Raw genomic sequence first — 27183 nt, forward strand, 5'->3', positions numbered from 1 at the left:
TAATTTTGGCAAATGACAATAACAGGCAGATGAAAAGAGGTGTGGGGCTCCTGTCTGGGGGGCACGATTACTCAGGTATGGGATTGCACAGTGCGTCAAGTCTATAAGAAAGTTTAGGGTCCAGAGGAGGCGAGATTTGTGTGCTCCCCGTTGCTTCTCAAAGTGAGATCTATTTCCAGCGCCAGCCTTTAGCCCTCGTGTGTGCTTGTGTGTATAACATAAGAACATAAGAACTGCCGTACTGGGACAGACCGTAGGTCCATCAAGTCCAATATCCTGTTTCCAACAGTGGCCAACCCAGATCCCAAGTACCTGGCAGAAGCCCAAAGAGTAGCAACATTCTAGAGCTGATAATGTGATGTCATAATGCCTCATTCCACCAATGCCTAAGAGCCAACTTCATCAGTGATGTCACAATGGCTTGATTGTCCTGTACTTGGCTCACATAAGAACATAAGAGTTGCCGTACTGGGACAGACCAAAGGTCCATCAAGCCCAGTATCCTGTTTCCAACAGTGGCCAACCCAGGTCCCAAGCACCTAATGAGATCCCAAGTAGTAAAACAGATTCTATGCTGCTTATTCTAGGAATAAGCATTGGGTTTCCCCAAGCCATCTCAATAATGGCCTAAAGACTTCTCTTTTAGGAAATTATCCAAACCTTTTTTAAACCCTGCTAAGCAAACTGATATAGTGTGAGGCCCTGTGCATTATCTTCAGGGCATATTGGTGAAATTTATTCCCTTTCTCAGACACTGTGTTTTCCTCAAGCTTTCTCTGCTTGACTGTGGATCCTTCTCCTTGAATAACTTAAAATTGTGATTCACGCCTGCATTAAATGTCTAGTTCTGCTCATCAGGTTTGTCCACTTGGGATAACTACCATAGGCTAGTTCACAGATAGTGGAGCTGTATGGTAACCAGCATTAAACAAACACTGAGGCAGGGTCTCTTTCTGAAGGACTTGCCAAGACGTGACAACAGCCATGTTTACAAATAGCAGGTGGAGAAAGCACGCCTAGCACGGCTCTTGATATTCTTACCAGCCTGTCTCTGTGTGTGCTCCGCATATGATATATCTGTGGGGGATAGCTGGGGTTGTGTTACAGTCTGCTGGGGCATTTGGGAGGTGGGGCAGTTTGTAGTTAGATGGGGCAGTTGCAGAAGCTAGATTTTGGGGGTAGGGCAATTTGTGGGGAATATTTTGGGGAGAAGAGGCAGGTTGCAGGATGATGGGGACAGTTGCACGTTAGTTTTGGGTAGGGTTACCAGACGTCCGGGAAAACTCGGACATATCCTCTTTTTAGGGACAGACTTTCCAAAACCCAGCAGTTTGTCCAGGTTTTGGAAAGCCATGAGCTCCAACCATGTTTGGAGAGCCTACAGTAAGCATGCGCGGATGACATCATCGGCATACGCACATGCTGGAGGCCCTCCAAATGCAGCCAGAGGTCAGAAAAAAAGAGATGCAGCTTTTGGGGGTCGGGGCTGGAGACAGAATGGGGCAAGGCTGGGGCGAACGGGACAGGGCTATGCATCTGGGTTTCTACTTGTTCAAATATGGTAACCCTAGTTTTGGGGAGGTGGCGGTTTGCAGGGGTGGTGGAATACTTGCAGGGCTAAGGGCCAGGGTAGTTTCTAGGGGTGGGGCAGTTAGTAGGGGAATATTTTTGGATGTGAGGCAGTTGGAAGGGCACCAGGGCAGTTTGCAGGGTGATGGTGCAGTTGAGGGAGGGTAATTGTTAGAGGTTTAACAGTTTGTAGGTTGGTGTAACACGTGCGGGGGAATCTTGCTTTTCTGGGCACGTGTTTAGCAGGTTATGGGTTGGGGGCAGTGGCAGGGTTTTGGGGTTGAGACAGTTTCAGGGGTTATTTTCTGGAGGTGGAGCACATTGCGGGGTTGACTATGGGTAGTTTTATGAGGGAGGGGACACTGCAGGGCAATGAGACAGTTGTAGGGGCTAGTTTGGGGAGCAATTTGTAGTGGGCGGTGCAGGAGAGTAGTTTTTGACATGGCGAGGCCGTTGTGGTACAGTTTGTGGTGTAGTGTGGTAGCTGGGGGAGGGGTGGGAGGGCATGAGGCAGTTAAAAAAAGGTATTTATGGCATGAGACAGTTTGTGAGGTGGTGGGGCAGTTCCCAGGGTAGATTTTGGGTAAGAGGGGGGTCGTTTGGGGGGGGGAGTGGAGAGTTGGGAGACTGCAGGGTAGCGCTAAAGCTGTAGAGAACTGTTTGCAGGATTTTGGACTAGGGTAGCAATTGGAGGGTCTAGGTGTGCAGGTGTCTAGGTTTTGTGGTAGAGCAGTTTATTTTATTTATTTATTTAAAACATTTGTATTCTGCTTTTTGCCAAAGCGGCTCACAATTAATATACGCAGTCCTTGAGTACACAAAGAATCTTAACATTCTCATCACAGCTTATGGGGTTATGGGAAGTTGAAGGATTAGTTTGGGGGGGATGGGGCAGTTTTCAGGTTGGTATGCCAGTTGGGGGGGATAGTTTTATTTATTTATTTAACAATTTATATTCCGCATAAAACTATGCGGTTTACACATTGGCTACATACATATTATCCTGGTCGCCCTTTAGTCGCTAAACATATAATACAAACAAAGGACAGACATAACTTTCCCATCCCCCCAGATAGAAAATAATGAAATATCATCATAAAATCAATACAAGCATTATCAAATCATAATGTCTACATGTAAGATGCAGAAAAGCACTGAATATTACATTCAAGGCAGAAATATTCTTAACACGATATCTTGAAACATCAGCATAGGAAAGCATTAACAAAAAGCTGCGGTTTCTTTAACATTTTCTTAAAATTGATCTTCCCCGCACAAAAATCGCACCGGCCACAGACATCATCGATGCTCCGATCCTGCTCAATTTCATTGCGTTTTCAGATCTTAAATTTCTTCTCGGTTGGTGAATTTCAAGCATCTCTTGTAGTAAGTACCCTTGGAGAGACATGGTTTTGGGGAAGGTGGAGGTGTAGCTACAGACAAACAGAAAGACAGACATTCTTGATCTCTTATACAGCATATAATCTTTTCCATCTTCTGCTAAGTTGGAAAGAATGAAAGTCAAACTTCCCTGCCTTTCTACTTCATTATTCAAATGCAATGCTTATTCTTTCTCCCCAAGGACACATATACACCTCCGCAATTCAGTCTGGATCACTGACAAATAGCCCAGTCATTCTTTCATTTTATCCTGGATCCGTGCCCTCAGCCCCGTAGTTGCTTCGGTTTCACTTATGTGGCGGTTACAGAGCACCTTGATTTGCATAAAAGCTCATCATTCCTTAAATAGGGATTTCAGAGGCTCTTTGTTGTAAGGCAGGATGAAGTTTAAACAACAGAAAACACACTCATTTAGTCAAAATTCTGCTGATTTTTTTTTTTTTTTTAAACCCTGCTTCTTCCCTGCTCTGACATACCTGTGACCTCACTGACCCAGAGAGTGGTGGAAAACTGAAACGTTCTTCCGGAGGCTGTTGTAGGGGAAAACACCTTCCAGGGATTCAAGACAAAGTTAGACGAGTTCCTGCTGAACTGGAGCACAAGCAGGTAGGGCTGGTCTCTGTTGGGGCACTGGTCTTTGGCTTCATAGACAACCCCGCGAAAGACAAAGGTGCGCGCCGACAACTGAGCGCAAGATGGAGGCACGCGCCAAAGAAAATTACAGTTTTTAGTGGCTCCGACGGGGGGGTTTTGTTGGGGAGCCCCCCCCAGTTTACTTAATAGAGATCGCGCCGGCGTTGTGGGGGGTTTGCGGGGTTGTAACCCTCCACATTTTACTGTAAACTTAACTTTTTCCCTAAAAACAGGGAAAAAGTGAAGTTTTCAGTAAAATGTGGGCGGTTACAAGCCCCCACACCCCCCACAACGCCCCCACAATGCCTCGCGATCTCTATTAAGTAAAGTGGGGGGTTCCCCCCCAGGCCCCCCCCCCCCGTCGGAGCCGTAAAAACTGTAATTTTCTGCGGCGTGCGCCTCCACACTGCGCTCAATTGTCTGCGCGCGCCTTTGTCCCGGCGCGCTTTTGACCTGACACCAGTCTTTGACCTAGGGGCCACCGCGGGAGCAGACGGCTGGGCACAATGGACCACTGGTCTGACCCAGCAGCGGCAATTCTTATGTTCTTATGACCCTGCAAGGCTGACGCCCTCCTAACCACCTATTTAACCTCTATAGATTTCAATGGCGTCTCCCTCTTAAGAACTTTGTCCCAGCACCACTCGCACCAGTTAGCCTCTTAAATATCAGAAAGTCACAGAAACCTGCTTGCGGCTCAAAGTGGGAGATATGTTCAGGTTAATAGATCACTTATTATATATTTGCAAAGTACCATAAAATGAATCCATAGACATAGACAGTGGCATGCTTAGCATATTTGACACCCAGAGCGGATCATTTTTAACATCTCCCTCCTCCTTGGGCTGCGAAAGAATTTTTCAGGGAGGAATATTTTATCCTTGGCGTTGTTAGAGCTGCTGGTGCATGCTGATAATAAAAAAAAACCAAGGAGACAGACTTGTAGTCAGTTTTATTCTTATTTTTAAATTCTCTACAATCAACGTACCTCCTTATTGCCTGCACCTGGGATGCACCACTCACACGGCCCCACCCTTGGTACCCCAATGGAAATAAGTAAACCCCACCTCTTGCAGTTCTGTCGGGGGCTACCTCAGTTACGCCACAAACGCTCAACCGTGCTGCTGATGAAGCGTTTCCAACCAAACTGCTGGTTTCGTCACTCTCAAGAGACATATGGGAAAGGCTGCAGGGCACAGACAGACAGACATTGCCCTTCCCCTCATATCAGAGAGGAGAAAACCTTGGACCGATTCAAAGGCAAACTCAAAAGCTTCTTATTCAAGGATGACTTTAATCTATAGATAAACCGCACCTAGTCGGGCCACAACCTTCCATATTCCCAATCCTTCTATTCTAACCTTTATTGTTCTTCTACCAGACATGGGCAATTCCGGTCCTCGAGGGCCAGAATCCAATCGGGTTTTCAGGATTTCCTCAATGAATATGCATGATATCTGTTTGCATGCACTGCTTTCAGTGCATATTCATTGGGGAAATCCTGAAAACCCGATTGGATTCTGGCCCTTGAGGACCGGAGTTGCCCATGTCTGTAGTCTGTCTTTGCAATGCAAGCGATGTTTTAAACTAAAAACATCGGGTCATCAACCGAATAGGGAGCTCAACTCGGTTAACAATAATTTAAAAGTTACAAAAAAAGAAGAGGGAGAGAGGAAAAAAACGAATACGGATAGCTTCCAAAATGTTTTAACCTATATTTTACCTCATTGTGTATCGCCTAGAAATTTGATAGGTGACTAAATCAAATTTTAATAAAATTTGAAACCTGAGAAATGTCTTTTCTTCCTTAAGAAAATGGCTGCTCATATTTTGGGGAAGGAGAAGGAGACTACACTTCCTGTATCAGCTGTTTATTAAGACCAGGTGGCCATTTCCCATTTCTAACAGGAAAGAGATTAGAAAGAAAAATCTACGGTTCTGATTCTCCTTAGACAGTGCAGGACATCAGATACCCAATAATCACTAAGCAGACAGGGTGGGGGAACCAGTGCTTTATTGTAGGTGTGTTCCTTCCTCCTTGTCCCGAAAAGCTACACACCCTGCTGGGTCTTGGTGTCTAATTAATAACAGGCTGGTGTGAACTTTACATATGTCTGACATGGTCAGGAAATGCTTAATACCCAAATATTGGCTTCCAAGCTCGTCCCCTCCTTCTCTCCCTGCAGTGCGTGGGTGTGTTCAAACCTGTGCTTCAGACCTCTGACAACAATTTCCTACCTGTAATAGCTGACGAAAGAGTGAAATCTGTGTGATTAAAAAAAACCCTGGTAAGAATGACCGGATCGTACTGGCATTCTTCATTTAACTCATGGACACGTTGTTTTTTTTAAACAAAATGACCATTCGATACGTGGTTCATAAAATGATCACATTTTAATGACATCATAAGGGCTACGATAACCTGTCTCCTTACAGATCAACTGAGACTTTAAAGTAGAGAATGACACGGGGACAAATTTTTCCCCGTCTCCACGGGAACTCATTTTCCCGTCCCCGCGGGAACTCATTTTCCCGTCCCATCTTGGTGAGTTCCTTTTCTGTCCTTGTCCCATTCCTGCAAGCACTGTCCTCGTGATTTTAAAGTGTTTAAGGCTTGTGCAGCAGATGAGGACAAAGCTTGCAGGAATGGGACAGGAAAGCGACAAAACTCGTGGGGATGGGATAGGGAAATTGAACTCCTGCAGGGACAGGTACAAATTTGTCCCCGTGTGGTGGAGAAGAAACGGTGACAGAGTTCAAACAAGCGTGGGATGAACACAGAGGATCTAGAATCAGAAAATAATGGGCCTACATTGAAGGAACTATGGCCAGTGCTGGACAGGCTTGCACGGCCTGTGTCCCGTCTTTGGAAATTCAAGCGAGGACGGGCTGGGGAGGGTTTCGATGGCTGGGATGGTTAAGATGGGCTGGAGTGAGCTTTGATGGAGACTCCAGTAGATGGAACCTAAGCACACGACCGGGCAGGCCCCAAAATATCTAAGAAAAAGAACCATTTAAATTAAATTAATTTATGGAGCATGTATGGATGGACCACTCGGGTCTTTATCTGCCGTCATTTACTATGTTACTTTAAAGTACATATCCTCTTTACCCCCACCTTTGAGACCCCCAAAGTGTATGATTATGAACATGGCAGGGTTTTGGGTGGGGGGAGGGAAGCATACAGGGGTCAGTTAGAATACAAGATAAATAGCAGTTTGTTTAGAGGTCAACTTTCAGTATTTTAAGGTACATGCATGCAATATTCAAAGGTGATGCATACGTGTTAAAGTAAATTGTGTTTTTAATTCCTGCTCTGTCCCAAATACATATATTGTAGCTATAATTTATATAATTGTGCATAGAAGGAATGTATTTGTGAGTACACCCCTCACTGGTATACCATATTAAACTGTGCACACACTATATTTATTCCTGAATGTATGTGCTGCAAATTTCCTGAACACGAACACGGGTTTTAAGTACTGACATGACTGTGCCCCAGTTTATCTGAACATAAATTGAGGTTGAAGGGTGGTAGACTCAAGAGCAATGTAAGGAAAATTCTTCTTTACGGAGAGGGTGGTGGATGCCTGGAAGGCGCTCCCGAGAGAGGTGGTGGAGAGGAAAACGGTGACGGAGTTCAAAAAAGCGTGGGATGATCAAAGAGGATCTAGAATCAGAAAATAATAATAAATATTGAAGAACTAAAGCCAGTACTGGGCAGACTTGCACGGTCTGTGTCTGTATATGGCCTTTTGATGGAGGATGGGCTGGGGAGGGTTTCGATGGCTGGGATGGTTAAGATGAGCTGGAGTGAGCTTCAGTAGTTGGAGCCTAAGCACAGTACCGGGCAGAGCTTTGGATTCTTGCTAAGAAGTAGGAAAAAAATCCAACAAATTCCCGGGATCACCAATTAGGGATTAGAAATGGGATGTTGTCCATACCTGGTCCACTTGGTTGTTTGAGTTTGCTTTCTGATCTTTTTAATAGAAATATTTTATTTTGTTTATTTTTCTTGCTGGTTGTGTTATTATCTCCGTTTTATTTTTTGCATTATGGGGTCCTTTTACTAAGGCATGCTAATTGATTTAGCGCGGGCTAAATGCTAAGGCACCCATTATATTCTATGGGCGCTAATCATTATCTGTGTCAACAGGGTCATAGCAAAATATGTAAGGCTGGTTGCGACTGCACAGGGCACAAAGGAAGCCATCCATTGGCTTCCCTTGCACTAACATCACCAAAATGGGCAGGAGTGCACTGCTTCAGTTGAGGGCGTGCCGCACAGGGTACATTTGGCACCTGCAGGGTCCAGGGTGGAGTCAGGGTTTCGGGGGTACCATCAATATCCAATGCCATGTGCAAATTCCACTCTGGCAAGTTTAACCCCAGACTAAAAAGAATAGAGACCTGGCAACCACCAGCTGCAGGCAAACTAGCAGATTTTAATCAGCAACCATGGCAACAACCTTGCTCATTTTTCGTGTTTTCAATAATAATGTCTCATACTGCAGATACATTGAATGCATCAAAGTAAAGATGTCGGATATGTCTCCAATTACTGACTTTTGCAGGTAAATCCAGGAAGCGATGTGCATCTGCAGGATTTATACCCATGGTGACTAAGTGCTGAAAAGCTCCTCTTGGAAAGAGTTAAAAGTCACAGTAGCAGTTCTGCAATCACTTGCAACGCCTTGGCTCAGTCAGCACTGGGCTCTGTTAAGGGAGTCTGAGCACCAGGGGCAGCCTCCAGCTTGCAGCCCAGAGGACGAGATGCTGTGTCGGAGGAGAGTGGGGACACTGCCAAGGTGAACTCTGCAAGAGGGGCTGCGTGGTGGGGCTGATGGCAGAGAATAATGGCATGCAAGAGACATGGAGAATGGACTTCTGAGAGACAAAGTGCTACGTGGATGCAATGCCCACTGTCAGGTAAGGAGGTGAGAGAATTGGTATTGAATTGAGTTCTTAAGATCTAATGCTATTTGTTAAGGGCCCAGATTTCCTAAAACCGTGTACATTATTTATTGCAGGTCCCATTTTATGCCATAGGACAATAGAGTACAGTATTTATTAATACAGGGCTGTAATGCAATAGCACACTTGAGTAGATGCAACCCATTTAATCTCAGGTGGGGATTTGACTTTTTTTTCTGCTGTTTCATCTGGCTTTTAAAGTTAATAGGGAAGCATGAGAAGAGCATGCCTGCCTCAGCTCCCTTCTGACATCATGTCCTGGTCCCGCAACTAGGAAGTAATGTCAGAAGGGAACCGAGGCTAGTGTGAGCAGCAAGTGGAAGATGCTGCGCCCACTGGCGAGCATTTAAAGAGGTACATGGGGGGAAGAAGAGGCGCCCCCCGCGAAGACGGTGTTGAGGGCAAACCGCCTCCCCACCCCCCTTACTACACCAGTGGATTGCCTCCTTAGAGCTATTGGTGCCAGTATTGGTGTCGCAAAAGTGTACAAGTCATACTTTGAACTATTGCAGACCCTGCCTGGCATAGATAAATTGCCACTGATAGGTCATCTTACTGCAGCTCTGGACCAGAAGCTTGTATGGCTGGAAGGCCTGGTGATGCTGACAGGACAGGTTCACGAAGACACCTATAGGTATGATGTGAAATTTTATAGACGGCCCAAATCACAGATGCCTAGTGATACCTAACTAAAGTTTGCACGGTAAATGACCATGCCATTAAAACTGATTTTTAAAATTTAAAAATTACTTTCCCCCCTTCCCCCTTTTACAAAATCATAGTGCGGTCTCCGACGCTCATAGAATTCCTATGAGTGTCGGAGCTGTTAGCATCGTGGCTGGCACTAAAAACCATGCTATGGTTTTGTGAAAAAGATTGTGCGCAGAATCCCTAGTAATGCACCTCATGATGGCTACCTGAAAAGCAGGCATGGCTAGGGGCTGAGGATAGGTGTGGTTGACTTAGGCGTCGCTAAACGGGGTTTGGAAATCCATCTGGACACCCAGACAGTCCTCTAAAAAGAGAATGTGTCCGGGTTTTCTCGGACATCGGCTAACCCTATGCACCACATTCGCTTTTCAGGCATCCTTTCTGGCTCTGATCATTGTTGCCATGATCATAAACGTTTAGTAGGTCTCTGAGAAAATCAGTGTGGGGGTGGGGGCAGTACGCCCTGGGAATGGTCTTTGTGGGGGCACCCATCCTCCCTTCTGCCCCTGCTCCTTTCTGCCCCCCCTCCTCCACCACGTGTGGGCTCGCGTCCCTTTCCTTCTCTCGCACCTCTTTAATTTTCCCGGCACGAGCAGCATCACAAACTTGTTGCCCGCATCAGTGTTGGCTCTCTCTGACATCACTTCCGGGTCCCGCACCTAGGACGTGACGTCAGAGGGAGAGCAGACACGACTTAGGCAGCAAGTTCGTGACGCTGCTCACGCCAGGAAAATTAAAGATGTACGGGGGGTGGGGGTTGCTCGGGGGGTGGGGGTGGAGAAGATGGCAGGGGAGGGGCGCCTCCACCCCGAGGACCACCGCCCCGGGCACCACTGGAGTAAAGCTCTGGGATTTACCAGCTGCAGGTGTAGAGCTGACACGTCCCCCCCCCCCCGTCTCTGCTTTATGAGTTGCTCCTACACACTCTACATAAGGCTGTGCTCATCTCCTGTCATGGGAAGGGCACAGGCTGCAGGTGCTGCGTCCACCTCACGCTCTGCTAGATCCGGTGACAATGACACAGCAGCACGGTGGTGAGCAAGGACACAGTTCTGCTGCCTCTCTGCCTGTGCAGCGTGCATCTGAGCTGGGAGAGAACAGAGGAACGAGGCAGGAAAAGGGAGATGGAGAGAAAGTGCACCTGTTCCAGAAATGGCAGCTATCTCCAATGATGTCATATAGGCGTTTGGTAAATAGATTTGTTCAGATTATTTTAAACATGATCACGCTCGCAATTGTGGGCAGATAGTATAGATTCTTATCATTTAATATGCCGTCTTTCCTGGGGAAATGATAAAATGTTGACTCTACTACATCGTGTACCCCGAGGGGAGGCACCATGGTATCCGAAGCAAGATCGTATATTACATTCACAGTGGACAATGAGATTGTCCCTTGAACATACACATGACATGCACTATAAAAAGACCTGGATGGCAGCAATTTCTGCAGCAGGTCCAAGGCTGTGGAATGCCATGAGTGGCTCATTAAGATTATGTCCTTTAAAAAAAATATCTCTGAAAACTCATCTGTTTGGCAGAGTGTTTTTATAAATAAGGAGATGTCTGTATTTTTCCTGCAAAGACTAAAATCCTGAAATGAGGGTTGGATGTATTTTATTCTTAAGTTAATTTTCTTAGAGATGTAGAATTTGTACATTTCATGTATGTTATTTCAAGTTATGTATGTGAATATTATAATCCGCTTAGTTTATAAGTGGAATAGAAATATTTAAAATAAAATTAATAAATTATCAAAAGAAAGGAAAGAAATTGAATGAAAGGCTAAAAGTCCTGATACTACCAGTACTACGAGGGGGTGGTGAAAAGTTCTCAGCCCAGCCAAGAAGAGAATGACGTGGATATGGTTCACTCAATGATCTGAAACAATGTCAAAACTGAGAATTTTCTTTCTGCAAATTGGCACGTAACGACATAAGATACAGCTATAGTGGCAAAATAATGGTCAGAATTTAGGAAGTTGGTTGGGCTGAGAACTTTTCACCACCCCCTCATATTTAATAAAAACGAGCCAAGTATAGGACAATCAAGCCATTGTGACATCACTGATGAGATCGGCTCTTATAAATGGAATGAGGCATTGTGGAAAGGAGGGACAGGGGAGATACGATTCAGACGTTCAAATGCTTGAAAGGTATTAACGTAGAACAAAATCTATTCCAGAGAAAGGAAAATGGTAAAACCAGAGGGCATAATTTGAGGTTGAGGGGTGGTAGATTCAGGAGTAATGTGAAAAAATTCTTCTTTACGGAGAGGGTGGTGGATGCGTGGAATGCGCTCCCGAGGGAGGTGGTGGAGAAGAAAACGGTGACAGAGTTCAAACAAGCATGGGATAAACATAGCAGATCTCTAATCAGAAAATAATTGGCATGCATTGAAGGAATTAAGGCCAGTACGTCCCGTATATGAACATTCATACGTGTGCGGCTGCTCAGAAAAGAATCTGCACATGGCAAAAATTGATTGGTTTGTTTCGTGGTCCATTTATTCCCACCCCCCAAGTTTTCTCTGTTTATTCCTGTAGGATTCGCACGTTCATGTTAATAATGTTTTAACGGATGTTAGAATATTTTAATGTGTGCAGATAGACTCAACATGTGTTGCCATGCGCCAAATGCTCACTGATTCACAGCTCTCAAAATAGGGGCCAGCTGTAGTATTATCCCACATTCACTGAAAATACAGATGTTACAGTAAAACTTCCATAGCAACCAGATTTCACGCTCTGGCTTTTCATGCATTCTATTCCACAATATGGACTTCCTTAGAGACATAGGATAAGACTTGTATTAGGACAATCCAAGTGATTGATTGCTTTCACATACGCTCTGTCTAACTCATCTTCCAGCAGCTTCCAGTATACCTTCCCAGGAGTTCTCATTTTTAATATGGATAAGTTGCAGCTGTACTCACTCGAGAAACGCAGAGAGAGGGGTGACATGATCGAGACATTCAAGTATCTCACGGGCCTTATCGAGGTGGAAGAAGATATCTTCTTTTTCAAGGGTCCCGCGGCAACAAGGGGGCATCTGTGGAAAATCAGGGGCGGGAAACTGCACGGGGACACCAGGAAATTCTTTTTCACTGAAAGGGTGGTTGATCGCTGGAATAGTCTTCCACTTCAGGTTATTGAGGCCAGCAGCGTGCCTGATTTTAAGGCCAAATGGGATAGGCACGTGTGATCTATTCACAGAGAAAGGTAGGGGAGGGTCATTGGGGTGGGCAGACTAGATGAGCCGTGGCCCTTATCTGCCGTCTATTTCTATGTTTCTATGAACCAGACAAAATTCTCATTTCTTTAGCAAACTGATCAGAAATTCTTTCTTCCTAACCTGGATTATTTGTCATACACGTTGTGGCAAGGACACTGGGCTTTGAGAGATATCTGTGGCCCAGCAGTGAATGAGTAAACACATCCCAGCCTCAAAGCTTGGCACATCAGTCCGTTTATCCAGAAATAATGACAGTTTCTGTACAGCTGTTGAGCGACAAATTCATGGGCTTGACAATGAAGTATCAGTTCAGTGTCACGAGATACAGTTGAGCAAGAAAAGGTTCATATCAGCCATAGGGAGATTGGGGGTCATATTTTACAGTAAATGATTTGAGATAAATAATTTGATAATTATTTGAGGTAGAAAGGAAGTGTGATGTTAACCCACTAGAAGCCTCAAAAATTGGTTGAAATTTTTGTTAGCTTTATTACAGGTAGGATGGCATGTTGCATACCAGGTAGGAATATAATTACCAAGTCTGGAGACTGAATCATAGAGAAATTATCTTAATGAGATGCACGTAAATAGGAAGAGGAAGAAAAGAAGTGGGGATTTGCATTTGTTTGCACACATTCAGTTTGGGTGTCTGAAACAAAATGCAAGGTCTTGGCTTGAATCATCTCTTTTTGTGGGCAGGGTTAGAAGGGCATAATTATGTAATGAAATCTGAGGGAAAGATCTAGATTTTTGAAAGTGAAGGTTCCACTAGGTTCTGTTTTCTCGCAATTGGTTTTTAATGTCTTCTTACAGCCATTAGGAGTTCAGGGTTTAAAAAAAGTTTGAATAATGGGCCATTATTGAGATGGCTTAGGAAATCCACTGCTTATTCTTAAACTAAGCAACATAACATCTGCTTTATTCATTTGGGGTCTTGCCAGGTACTTGGGACTTGGGTTGACCACTGTTGGAAATAGGATACTGGGCTTGATGGACCTTTTGGTCTGTTCCTGTATGGAAGTTGTCACAGTCAAGCCATTGTGACATCACTGATGAAGATGGCTCTTAGGCATTGGGGAATGAGGCTTTATGACATCACAATCTCAGCTCCGGATTGTTGCTGCTATTTGAGATTCTACCAGGTACTTAGGATCTGGGTTGGCCACTGTTGGAAACAGGATACTGGACTTGATGGAAAAGGGAATAGAAGGGTATAAATAGAGGATTACTGCTCAGGTCCTGGACCTGTTGGGCCGCTGCGTGAGCGGACTGCTGGGCAAGATGGACCTCAGGTCTGACCCAGCAGAGGCACTGCTTATGTTCTTATGTTCTTATGGATCTTCGGTCTGTCCCATATGGCAATTCTTATGTTCTTATGGGAATGGAGGACTACATTTATATGGATGATGTGCAATTTAGTAGTTCTTTTAGGTATGGAAACGAAGGCTATGGAAATTCAAGCCTAGAATGGTATAAATAAGGTGTTGGGTTGGTGGTGAATATTAAGGGGTAGATATTCAAAGCAATTTACACAGCCAGAAATGGCTGGAAAGAAAACCCGGATGTCTCAATCCGTCCTCCTTTTTCTGGAGCCATATGGTAACCCTAGTTGTACAGACAGTATACAAATTTTAAAATATAAAGACATTCACAAGAACCTCAATGAATAAACTGAATGGACTTGAACTTATTATTACAGGTACAAGATCCTTTATTAGAAATCCAAGCATATTTCGGTTTTTGGAATTTTTCTAATTTTGGAATGGTAATGTTAAGTCAAAAAAAGACAGAACATAAGACCCTAAAATTGCCATCAGACTTTTTTTTATTTCAAAAATAAAGCAAACATTAAACACTTCAAGCACTTCACATGAACACATGTTCTAAACTATGGGACTGGAGCAATGCCTTCAAACATAAATGGTCATATTTTGGTTTTCGGCGCTTTTTGAATTTCAGATAAAGGATCTTGTACCTGTACCATCAACATTTTAAACTTAATACTTGCCAAAATCACAACTAAAGATTGGAATGAAAAGAAATGACCGGTTTCTCTCCCAAAGTGTACAAAACAGACGTTTCATATCTTATTCTGCATTCAATAAGGATTTCTTTTGTTCCTTGATCTCTGTCTCTACTGACATTCTCTTAGCCTCCCTGTGACTGGCACAGTGGGTAAAAGCTTCAGCCTCTGCCCCCTGAGGTTATGGGTTTAAACCCACACTGCTCCTTGTGACCCTGGGCACTTAATCTCCCCATTGCCCAGGTACAATTAGATAGATTGTGAGCCCACGAGGAAAGACAGGGAAAAATGCTGGAGTATCTGGGAGAATGGTATAAAAAAAAATTGAATGAATAAATTTTGTATTTCATTTATCAGAAAGGTAGATTTATTTTCATGGAAAGAGAAGTGCAGCCACCGAAAGAGGATTTTCTGTTATTTGAGAAGGTTGCCGTAAATATTGGGATTTTGCAGTTCAAGATACAGTTCAATACAGATTTTATTTCTCTCATAAGCATAGACTAAGGGGAAAATTATTTACGTGTAAGAATCTCACATCTCAGCCATATCTCTCCTTTATCTTTGTTAGTTTTTATGATTCTGACCTCAGTTTTCTTAATCTTTGTAACAGAGCTACTGAGAGCTGTGTCATATGAAGCCGCTGTAAGACCTGGATATACCACAAGTGTCTGAGCCAACTTTGATGATGGCCAGTGCAACTCGGATCCTCGCTTGGACTCTTCTGTTGGGATCTGTAACAGCTGAATCTCCTCTCACGTATGACCTGAACAGCATCACGGGCGATGAGCTTCCGTATGGATTCAGTGAGGGAAACTCAGCGAGCCATGATTCCGAAGAGATTTTAAACAATCAGCTCGAGGTCCAGGAGAGTCCAAATTTAAAGAGGGAGGAAATATTAGCTCTATCTAATTTCGAGTCAATATCACCCTGGGTGGGGAAGCTCAGGAACTCTGGTGGGAGTGATTTTACTTCCACCGCTTCATTTCTGAACTTGCGGCAGAGGACTCTGAAAACTACATCGAGTCCTGTTGTGTTTTCTACAGCAACATTTAGAGACTTGGGGCATCGAGTAAGAGCAGACTCTGGTCTCCATACATATACAACACCTCTGTCCATAAAGCCTGAGAACTCTTCCCAAGCAACAGTAAAATCTCGAAAGAAGAAACCCGATCCTGTGGAGTCTGCAGAAGACAATAAGCCACCGTCAGATGTCTTACAGAAACACAATATGGTAAAACTGAGTAATGAGTTTCAATACACTACAAAACCTTGGGTTAAAACTCTTATTTCTTCTTCACCTTCTGCCTTACGGGATGAAATGCCATTGGATACCGAAAAAAAATTATTACATTCAAATTCACATGGCAAAGAAGGCAGAATGCTGAAAACCAATAATGGAAAATCAACTTTTCATACATTAGCCATGTCTTCAAGAGCAGAGAGTGGCCTTAATGTTGTGACAAAAATGGGAATCAATATGGCAAGAACAGTGAGCAGCCCTGTATCAAAAGTTTCCACCTTATCTTTAGTATCTAATGCACCACCATCTGGAGAAGATCAATTTCAGGCTATTGATGTTAACCCAAAACCAAGCACAGTGAAAGAACTGGAGATAGAAGATAATAATAAAGATATGGACCAAATAGTATTGGGTGATATTGTAAACATTCAAAATGACTTTGCCGACTTTCATTCAAATATTGTGCCTTTATCTCAAACACAAACCATCGAACCGAATGCCATGATACCAGCCAGTCGAGTCGAAAATAACTTTATTGATGATTTTATTCCAAGAGATCAAGAAGAAATTCATTTACCTGTCTCCGATAAACACCTCGCATCCTATGGAACTACCGAAAGTTATTTCACCTTGCAAGACAAGCAAGACAATCAGAATTCTCCAACACGGGATGCAATGGTGACAGCCTATGTCAATGATATGGTAGAGCTAGAAAAGCAGGCTACCAAAGAGGAAGCTCAAAGTTCCACTGTGAAAGAGAGCATTCTCATTTCTGGAACATCCAGAGCACCAAAAGATAATATGAAAGTACCACATTTTTCTGCTTTTTCTCAATCTAAGTCAACAACAAAAGTAGTTGTTTCCATGTTGAATCATACACCAACTTTACCTTCTGGGAATGTTCTCCAAATGTCCAAGTCCACAGAAGCTCCAAAACAAGATTATTCAACATGGTTAGATTATTTTATAAAAGAGAACCGACCAGACAGCTTTTCTACTTCTCTATCACAAGGCATATTATTAGACTCAAAGTCAAAAACTTGGACAGAGGCACATCTAGCCCATCAGATAAGCACCAGGAAAGTCCCAGTGAGCACATCAAGAAAGGATGTGAAAATGACTGAGGAGGTTTCTCCTACGCCAGCTCTGTCCATGGAGGAGGGTAAAAAGAAAGTCAAAATGACAACGGAGCTCTTTCTCTATCTTGGTCATAAAACTCCACCCCCAAGTACGCAGATATCCTTTATTAACCCTGACCAGACTGCAGGATCCTCTCTACAGGCGCTCACGAAAGGCAAGTGCACTTATCCAGCTCTATTCATACTACTGAAATGATGGAAGAGAAGTTTGATTTATTGAGAACATATACAAAACAAAAATCAGCACTCACCATAAGGCTGAAGCTGACTGAGTGCTCACCTGCCTTCCCCTCCCCCCCAAAAAAAATATTAGCCACTCAATAGTAGAAAGACAGGAACTTTCATTAACCCACATGATACCACCCCCTTATGCACACATAAGACCAATGCCCCTCAAAAACCCGTAGGGTGTCTTCCTTTATCTATACCCAGTCCTTGGAACATGCCTAGCCAATCAGGTTTTTAGGATATCTATAATGAATATGCCAGAGATCGATATGCATGCCCTCCATTGTATGCAAATTTATCTCGTGCATATTCATTGTGGGCAATCTGAAAACCTGACTGGCAGGGTGTGTCCCAAGATCTAAACAAAGACTCCTACCTATCAATTACTGACTCCCAAAAGCAATTGGTGGGGGCAGGTAAAGAGAGGAGGGCTTGGGACCACCCTATATTCAGGACTATTTAACCAGCCAGGAACGACTCCAGGCCAGTTAGATAGCGCTAAGTCACTAAGCGATAATATTTAGTGCAAGGTGGCCACTGAATATTAGCACTTAGGCCTTGATTTGTATGGAATCGTGCCTAATGACATCTACGCAGTCTTAGATGCCGGTAGACATTGAAACCTTAAGCTCACTCATTTGGGCCAAGAAAACTCTGGCCTAAATGGGAGTGCGCCTAAGTCAGACCATGCCCAAAATCCGCCCCTAACCACACCTACTTTCTGGTAGGTACCTCGGAGTAGTCGCTACCTTGAAGTGGTAGGCATTGGTTGGCTATCTTTCAGCTAATTATTTTTTAAGATATTTTTTAATGGCTCTTTTCAATTAACGACACTGATTATGCTAAATTGAATAATTAAGTTAGGCGCACCGACCTAGACACCTAAGTCCAGATGCTGGTTATAGAATCTAGCTCTTAATGCCTAGCAGATAGCTGGCCATCTGCAAAATTTAAAGCGATAGCTGGCTAAGTTTAATGGCTTAACAGCAGGTCTATCCTTGGCCGCTATAAATTTAGCTGGCCAGCGCTGAATATCGATTTAGTCAGCTGCCAAAAATAAACCGGATAGTCATTGCCAGTCACTGCAAATGGCCTGGCATTGAATATCAGGGCTCAGTTCGAGCGCAGCAGTCGGCCTGGCTAACTCCCATAGTCTGAAATACCGGCCGCAAGGAGTCAGTGTTTCAAAGAGAATACTGAAACCAGAAAGCTGGTCAATGTCTGATCAAAACCATATTTGCAATACATAATGTTACAAATTAATAAATATATAGATATTTGGAATGATTGTACTAATAAACACTCTTTTTATTTATTTATTTTTTTTTTTTTGTTACTGCCTCAGGATCTCTTAAAGTAGAAGATCTAGAGCAAAGCTCCACACAGTCAGTGCAAGGAGTCGGATGGCCAGTGGTACCCCTCAAACTCTCCACCACAACTAGAGCACCTGTAATGGGATCTCTTATCCCTGTCACGTGGAGCACACCTGTCACCAGGCAGCTAGGTAAAGAAATCTCTCATTCACATTTCCTCTTGGTAGCAGGGGCATAGCCATGAGCAGGCCTAGCCTGGCCAGGCCCATCCAGTGTGGTTTCAGACTATCCAGCACCTGCAGGTCACCGGCGGTGGTTTTTTGCTGCCGGAGGCTGCCCCAGAAGCCTTCCCTCTGACGCATTTGCCTTTTGTGTCAGAGGGAAGGCTTCCGGGTCAGTAGCTGGTAGGTTGTAGGAGCCGCTACCGGCAACCTGAAAAACTGGTGCCCGGGCTGGGGAGTGAGAAGCGTGGGAGAGAGAATTTGCTGCATGGGCTGGGGGTGGGAAGGGAGAGAGGGAGAGAATTTGCTGCACAGGCTGGGGGGGGGGGGGGAAGGGAGGAAAAGAGAGCCTCCTGCACAGCCAGGGGAGGGGTGGGAAGCAAGGGAAAGAGAGAGAGATGTCAACCCACTTTGGGCTCAGGCCCGCCCAAAAGTGGCGGTCTGGTTACGCCGCTGCTTGGTGGTAAACCCTTGTGAGCAGTTTGTATAGAATCCAGATGGAAACTGAAGTGCGCTGTCAGTCTTGGCTAGGACTTGAAAGGCGGCAGTGTGCTAAAAAGGCTTTTAAATCATGAGAAGTGTTCTGTACCGCCTCCGCGGCATAAGACCATCCAAACCTGCACTTTCACTGCTCCACAACCAACAATGCACTAGGAGGGTAGTGTTATAACAGGTTGCCTCTGCGTGGAGACAAAGCAAGCTCCTGTCTATGTTACAAAAGGCAGATAGGCTTCTGTCTTTTTAAATTGTTTTTACCCAAAAGGGGGAACGATATCAATGTGGGTTACCATTAAGACATGTTCATTTACAACCAACTCCTGCTATTTCAGCACAGATTCTAGTGTATGCATTGAGACCCAGTTAGCGAGAAGGGCTGGGGCTCACTGATTTGGTTGCTGCCTCTGCATCCGGAGACGGTGAGATCAAATCCCGGTGCTGCTCCTTGTGACCCTGGGCAAGTCACATAGGCCTAGACTCAATAAACTCACCATTGTTGGGCGATCCGTGGCCGAGCCACCGATTTCACAACAGGTTCAGCATGCAAATGATGTGATTGGACGCACACCCTACAGCGATCCCACGGACCCAGTATTGCTTTTCTTATGTGATCCAAGTATAGGACAGTCAAGCCATCGTGACATCACCGGTGAGGTTGGCTCTTAGGCATTAGTGGAATGAGACGTTATGACATCACAATCTCAGCTCTGGAATGTTGCTACTCTTTGGGATTCTACCATGGTTTCTGACCTGGGTTGGCCACTGTGGAAACAGGATCGCTGTAGAGCGATCGAGACGCATGCGCAGATCATCCTTGTTGGTTGTAGATGCGATTTGCGCATGCGCTAGCTCTTAGCACAAGCGAGGTCAAAGGGGGAGCGGTGGCTGCAGTTTAGCTGGCCCTACGGGTGGACATTAATAAGGAATCATTTCAGTTTGGCCTAGGTGCAGCCAGATTGTGGAACAGAATGCGCTTTTAACCCGCGGGTTAGAACCACGGGTTCTCACTGCACTGCGCTTCATGCAGAATATATGGGGATGTACTGGGATTTCAGGGCGGCAGAGAGCAGGAGAGTCGGCAGGGATACTAAGTGACCGGTCCTCGGCGGTCGCCTCATTTTGGATCGGCAAACCCAATCAGTGTTTCTTCTGTTTAGTGAATCGAGGGCTTCCTGCTTATGCATGCCATTTCCCCTCATTTGCATGGGCGGATCGGGTGTGAGATTGATCGGCCAGAAGGTTAGTGAATCCTCCGGTGCCCACCGCTTTGAATGTCAGCTTTGAAATGCCAAAGCAACAAAAAGGAGGCATACAAGTCCCTTTCCTTTACTAATAACTGGGTTTATCAGTAGCCCACATTGATAACTTCCCTCTTAAATGGCATTGAAAGTTCTCACTTGTATCTCCCCTTTCACCACATACCCTTGTTCAATTCGTAACCTTACCTCTCCCCATCATCCTTTAAGTACCTCACCTTACGCTGTTATTTGTCTGCATATATCTCCCCATATTCTCTGTTTTACCCTTTCCCCTCATAATATTGTGCTTGTGCACTGCTTAGATCACCTTTTGAAAATTTTGGGTATATAAAAAAAATGGATCCTTGAACCTTTTCTATTGCACCAGACCCACATCAGCTGTTACTTCAAAAGAATGACTTTCCCCATAGCAAAGTTCTCCAGCCCTTCCAGTTCTGCCAGGACTCTGTAGGACATAAATTTAGGATTCAGTACAATTTACCCCCCCCCCCCACCTCCATCCTCTACACTGCCACAAGCATCTTGCGTTTGGTTTGATGATGTGCATGTGAAATATTGAATATTTTGCAATATTTAACAGATGCCCCGTTCCGCTCTCCTCCTGGGTCTTCAAACCCTGTTTCCAATTTTAAAAAAACACTAGCAAAAAGCTCTGAAAATGTGATAATCCACTCATAGATGATAGTCAAAGACAAAAAGGAAAACATATGTGTTGGGCAGAAATTCACAAATGGCAGGAATGGGAAAAAAAAAACCCCTTTGGTCTGGCTGTGAGTCAGGAAAATAGTTTTCCTCCCTTTCTCCCTCTGCTTTTTCACGTGTATTTCATAAGATCTTGGACTAAGGGTTTATGAAACTTGGTAGCTAAAGCAGTGCAGCTTAAAGTATGAAGGGTATGTTGTTGTTTTTTCTTTCACTGGTGAATGGCTGCAGGACCATTGGATTGAGAGACTTAATAGGAAGCAGATGAGCTGTGAGCCGAAAGCAGATGAGCTTCCAGTGCTGGAGTGCCAGAGAAGGAGGGAGGGGCAGACATTAAGGGGCCTGGCGAAAAGTTGTGCAATTTGTCACTGGTCAAACCAGATGGTGAAATAAGGGGGCAATTCTCAATAGATTGCAATGATGAGGCGCAATAGTTGTGAATTTCATATTGGCAATTATACTTATATTAGTTTTTAAGCACGTTACATTAATGGGTGCTAGAATAGATGTGTAGACTAAAGCATTTCTTTCTTTCTTCCTCCCCCTGTCCAGCAGCACCCCTTTCCTGCTCCCCCTGCCTGCAGTAGCCCTTCTCCCTTCCTTTTACCTCCCCCCTGTCCAGCAGCACCCCTTTCCTGCTCCCCCTGCCTACAATAGCCCTTCTCCCTTCCTTTTACCTCCCCCCTGTCCAGCAGCACCCCTTTCCTGCTCCCCCTGCCTACAATAGCCCTTCTCCCTTCCTTTTACCTCCACCCTGTCCAGCAGCACCCCTTTCCTGCTCCCCCTGCCTACAATAGCTCTTCTCCCTTCCTTTTACCTCCCCCCTGTCCAGCAGCACCCCTTTCCTGCTCCCCCTGTCCAGCAGTAGCCCTTCTCCCTTCCATTTACCTCCCTTGTAGCGATAGGGAAACCGCCACATGTGTCGGACGCGCAAACCGCCACAGGCTCCTCATACATTGCTAGGGAAACCATTGCTGGCTCCTACTGTGCATGCGGAGGCACAGAAGCACGGATCACGAAGCACGGACGCATGAAGATTGAAGTGCGCATGCGCGCTAAAGGTTTTATTATAGCGGATAGTAATTGCCCACAGTGGCATAGTAAGGGGGGGTGCAGTCCTCCCCAGGCCCATCTTGGCGGGAGCGCTGGCACCTGTCCTGCTCTCCGCCCCCCTGCTCCATCCCCAGCCCCCCCACAACTGCATGCGTGCACCTCTTCTCCCGTGCCTCTTTAACATTTCCGGCAAAAACAGCAACCCCAAGCTGCTTCTCGCATGACTCACGCCTAGGAAGTGCCATCAGAGGAAGAGCTGACGCTGGTGTGATCAGCAGCTTGGGGTTGCTGTTCATGCCGGGAATGTTAAAGAGGTAGGGGGAAAGGGAAGGGGCGTGCACCCGGCAGGAGAGGGCAGGGAAGACATGGATGGGGGTCACTATGCCACTAATTGCCCTTATAGTATACTAACATAAGTCCACAGTTATGCATCTTTGAGACCTGCATGGGGGAAACTAGTGCAAACTAAGCATCAATTGTGTATAAGTTTATAGATTTAGGGGGCAGAGGAGAAGCCAGTAGAACTTGTCAACAAATATACAAAAACCAGAACTCTAGAAATACAAGGCAATATCTTAATAATGTGATTCATGTAAGGTGCAAAATCGAATAGCCACAGTGCCTTTTATGGAATCATCTCAACAATGTTTGAAGACCTTATCTGTGAGGACCTTCCCCTTCTTACCTTCTGGCTGTGAAATCAGAAGCCTTCAAAAGAAGTGGCGGGTGTTTTGGCACTATCCTTGCCTGCATCAGGTGAGTTTGCCCGTCGTTTGAAGGAATCGCTTTGCTGCAGATACAGCACAGATTTTGCTGAAACACAGCCAGTGTCGGGATACCCAGCTTCCTTTAAAGACTTCTGCTCTTAAGTGCATAAAAGGACAATGGTTACAGATAAATTCTTGACACATTGTTCAAAAAAACTATATAAAAATTCCAGGTAGATGATAATTCATATACTCGCTTTTTCACGAACGCATTGCGCGGTAACTGCTCCGACGCTCATAGAATTTTTATGAGTGTTTGTAAAAGAGGGGGTTAGTCATTTGTCAAGAGGCTGAATCCTAATCTACGTTTTGTAGTTACTCTCTGTTATACCTTTAAACGATAGCCATGTGAAATTTTTGTATGTCTAGCAATTTGATTTAGCTCGGAGATAATGTCACACCTTATTGAACTAAATTATTCTCAAATTTTCTCTTCCTGGAAATTATCTGATCCAACACTTTTTCTCTCTATAAATTCTTTTATTACACTTTTTTTTTTTTTTTATTCATTGTGTTTTCGTGTTTGTGCATTTTTTTTTGTGGACCGCATTTAGGGATATTCAAAAGGCAGTTTTTAAATCTTTAAATAAACAGCTAAAATGCTACTGAAAGAATGACCAACCCTATAGTCATTTGCAGTTCCCTGTGCCGACACTAATTGAACCCTTTCAAATGCCCACCCTCCAGGCTGTTAATTTGGATAACAAGGACATTCTAATTACAGATTCACAGTTAGAATCAGTAGGTGATGGGTAAGTTGAGCTGAAGTTTCCATATAGGGAATTACTGGAAGGATTTTAGTCTAACTCTTCCAGTTGTAACGGAGAACAGCTTTCCATCTGAGGTGTCACTTTCCAGGGCAACAGATTCTCACTCAAATAACAAATGGCCAGAAGTAGTTGAGCAGGTGTCTCTAAGCTGGAAGTCTTTCTACAGAGCAGGAAATGGGATGGAAGGGTCTAGACATAGAGGCACAGAAGAAACAGACAGGTTTCCAATTACCTCAAGATGAATGAGAACAGGGAACAAGGGGCCAAGTTTCCAAGTTTCCAAGTTTATTGGTTTTTAATATCCCGACCATCAAACAATTGTCTGGCCGGTTTACAATAAAATTATAATAAAAAAGTATTAAAAGTAGCAGTATGTGCAAAAAGATGTCTTAAGTTAAACATAAATGACAAAGACTTGACGAACTGGAGTGTGAGGGCAGTAACAGCGGAAGGGGAAAAAGTTACATTGTATAGATGAAAAGGAAAGAGTGGGGGGGAGGATTGAACAAAAGGGAGGGGAACCTTAAGATAATGGAAGTTTGCTGATCGAAGGAAGAGAGAAAAGATGCTTTTAGGTTTAATTAAAAGCATCTCGAAATAAGAAAGTCTTAAGATTGATCTTGAATTTGACTAGTTGTTGTTCGTCGCGGAGGTATTGTGGAAGTGAGTTCCATAAGGTAGGGGCTGTTATAGCGAAGTTTGTTTTGCGTGTATAATAAAAATCTTTAAGAGATGGAATATAAAGAAGTTTTTGGTCAGATGATCTTAATGTACGAGTGGAACTTTGAGGAATAAGAAGTTTATCGAGGAATGTAGGTTGATGTAAGAGTTTGATTTTGAAAGTGAGTAGAATAATTTTGTAAGTGATACGATAAGAAATTGGAAGCCAGTGGGCTTCCTTTAAGAGAGGAGTGACATGATCATATTTGGTTTTTTTGTAGATAAGTTTTATTGCGGTATTTTGTATGAGTTGAAGGCGTCGTAATTCTTTTTGTGGAAGACCATTGAGGAGCGAGTTGCAGTAGTCTAAGTGAGAAATTACTAAAGAGTGAGTTAATATAGTAATAGAGTCGGTATTCAGAATGGGTATTAATGATCTGATGATGCGAAGTTTATAGAAGCAGACTTTTACTACGGAGCTAATATGTTCGTGGAAAGAGAGATCTCTGTCAATGATAACGCCAAGTATTTTAATTTTAGTTTCCATGTGTAGTGGGACAGATTTGATAGAGATAGTTCCTGGTAGTGATTCGGATTTTTTGATCGGGAGTAGTAGCCCACAAGATTTGTCAATGTTAAGTGAAAGTTTATTTGTGTATAGCCATTCGTTTATGTTATCCAGTTTATTATTTATGTCTTTTATATCAGAGGTGTTAGTGATATTAATAGGGTGAAGAAGTTGAATATCGTCTGCATAGGCAAAAATGGTGAATCCTATCGATTGGGCTAATGTAAGGAGAGGGGAGAGGAATACATTGAATAATAATGGTGATAATATTGAACCTTGTGGCACTCCGAAAGTTTGATATATAGTTGAGGAAATTTCGTTTTTTACCCAGACTTTAGAGCTGCGTTTCTGAAAGTAAGATAAGAACCAGGAAAGTGCTGAATCTGAAATGCGGCAGTCTTTTAATCTTGAGATAAGAAGAGAATGATCGATAGTGTCAAAAGCTGAGGAGAGGTCTAGAGAGATTAGAATGACAGATTTTTGGTGTTCGTGGTAGTATTGTATGGTTGAAATAAGGCCGAGTAATGATAGTTCAGTGGAATGTGAAGAGCGAAAGCCTGTTTGACAAGGGTGTAATGCATGAGTTTTTTCAAGAAAGTCGGTTAATTGGGAGTGAATGATTTTTTCTGTAATTTTGGAGAGTAAGGGAAGATTAGCGATAGGGCGATAGTTTTTAGGGAGAGAAGGATCTGAGTTGTATTGTTTGAGTTTTGGGAAGATGAGTGCGGATTTCCAAGTGTTGGGTACTGTGCTTTCTGAGAGAGATTTTGAAATCATTTCCCAGATGAAAGGGCCAAAGAAGGAATAGAATTTTTTAAGTAAGAATGGGGGAATGCTCTCTAAGAGATTATTAGGAGAGTTTAAAGATTGTATTGTAAGAAAAAGTTGTGATAGTGAGGGCATCTTGAAATGACTGAGAGAGCTAAAAGAAAGTTGGGTAGAAGAGTTGATAGTTTGAGTGGGGGGGGTAAGTATAGATGTTCCGAGGTGAGATCTAATGTCTTTAATTTTTGTATCAAAGAATAGAGATAGTTCGTTTGCAGAAGGAGAAGTTAAAGTATGAGAGTTTTGTTTTTTATTTTTGGAATATTTTGAAAGAGAATGGGCGATATTAAAAAGAGTGGAAGAGTTACGAGTAGAGGAGATAAGTTTTGAATAATATTCTTTTTTTGTTTGTTGAATAGTAGTTTTGTAGTGAATAGCTTTTTCTTTGAATTGAATAAGATGAATATTAAGATGTGTTTTTCGCCATTTATTTTCAGATGAACGAAGTTGTCGGCGGAGAAGAATTAGTTTGTCATTGTACCATGGTTGGTGTCTCTTTGAGGATATAATGGAAGTGGGATTTTTTATTTTTTGTTCTGGTTTGGATGCCAGAGAATCCGATAATGTTTTTGTGGATGTTTCCCATAATGAAGTTTGTTCTGTTATTGAGAGAGATGAGAATTCTTTGAGATTTAGATTAAATGTGGACTGTATGGTAGAGAGGGATATGTTATTAACATTATGAGTGATTTGAGAGTTTTTATACTGTGGTATATGGCTAGAGTGGACTTGAAGATCAAGTAACCAAGTGATGAGAGTGTGGTCTGACCACGGAATTGAATGATGTTGGATATTGAGAAAAAAGTGATTAATTGAAATAGGACAGAAGATCATGTCAAGAGTATTACCAGCGGAATGTGTAGGCATAGAGATAAGAGGTGATAAAGATAGATCAGAAGTAAGGGTAAGGAGTTCAGAGGTGATAGGATGATTAGGAGAATTAAAATGAATATTAAAATCTCCAAGAATTATAGAGTCAGGATGTGCTATATTGAAGTCAGATATAATAGAAGTAAGTGTTGAAAGTGAAGTTATGGATACAGGCGGGGGAAGATAGACTAGGAGAAAGTTAAGAGAAGAAGAGTATTTCAAGGTGAAGTGAAGAGTTTCGATTGGGTGAATAGAGAATGAATTAGTAGTATTAGGTTGTAGAGAAATAGAAGAGTGATAGATAATAGCTGTGCCGCCGCCCTTTTTGTTCAGGCGAGGTTGGAAGAATGCTTTATAGTTTAGAGGGCAGGCTTGAGTAATGTATGCTTCTTCGCCCTGTGATAGCCAGATTTCCGTAAGACATATGATCTGTAGATTATGTTGGGTAATAAGATCGTAAACTAAATGGTATTTGTTTTTTATGGAGCGTACATTTAGTAGGCCTATGTTAAGTTTAAGAGGGG

At 43.6% G+C, this 27183-nt stretch overlaps 1 protein-coding gene across 4 annotated transcripts in view; it reads left to right on the forward strand.

Annotated features, from left to right (window-relative positions):
• The window catches only part of PRRT3 (proline rich transmembrane protein 3), a 70990-nt gene that overhangs the window by 15415 nt on the left and 28392 nt on the right, over positions 1–27183 (forward strand). For 2 of the 4 annotated variants that reach the window (XM_033926786.1, XM_033926785.1), the window contains 3 exons: positions 8181–8535; positions 15157–17080; positions 18499–18657. In XM_033926786.1, coding sequence (XP_033782677.1) covers positions 15229–17080; positions 18499–18657 — 2011 coding nt within the window. In that variant the 5' untranslated portion in view covers positions 8181–8535; positions 15157–15228. Of the gene's footprint in view, positions 1–3533; positions 3577–8180; positions 8544–15156; positions 17081–18498; positions 18658–27183 lie in introns of those variants that run through there. The other 2 variants (XM_033926788.1, XM_033926787.1) reach the window with 2 other exon arrangements.

Source organism: Geotrypetes seraphini, chromosome 17 (genome assembly GCF_902459505.1).
Source record: "Geotrypetes seraphini chromosome 17, aGeoSer1.1, whole genome shotgun sequence".
NCBI lineage: Eukaryota > Metazoa > Chordata > Amphibia > Gymnophiona > Dermophiidae > Geotrypetes > Geotrypetes seraphini.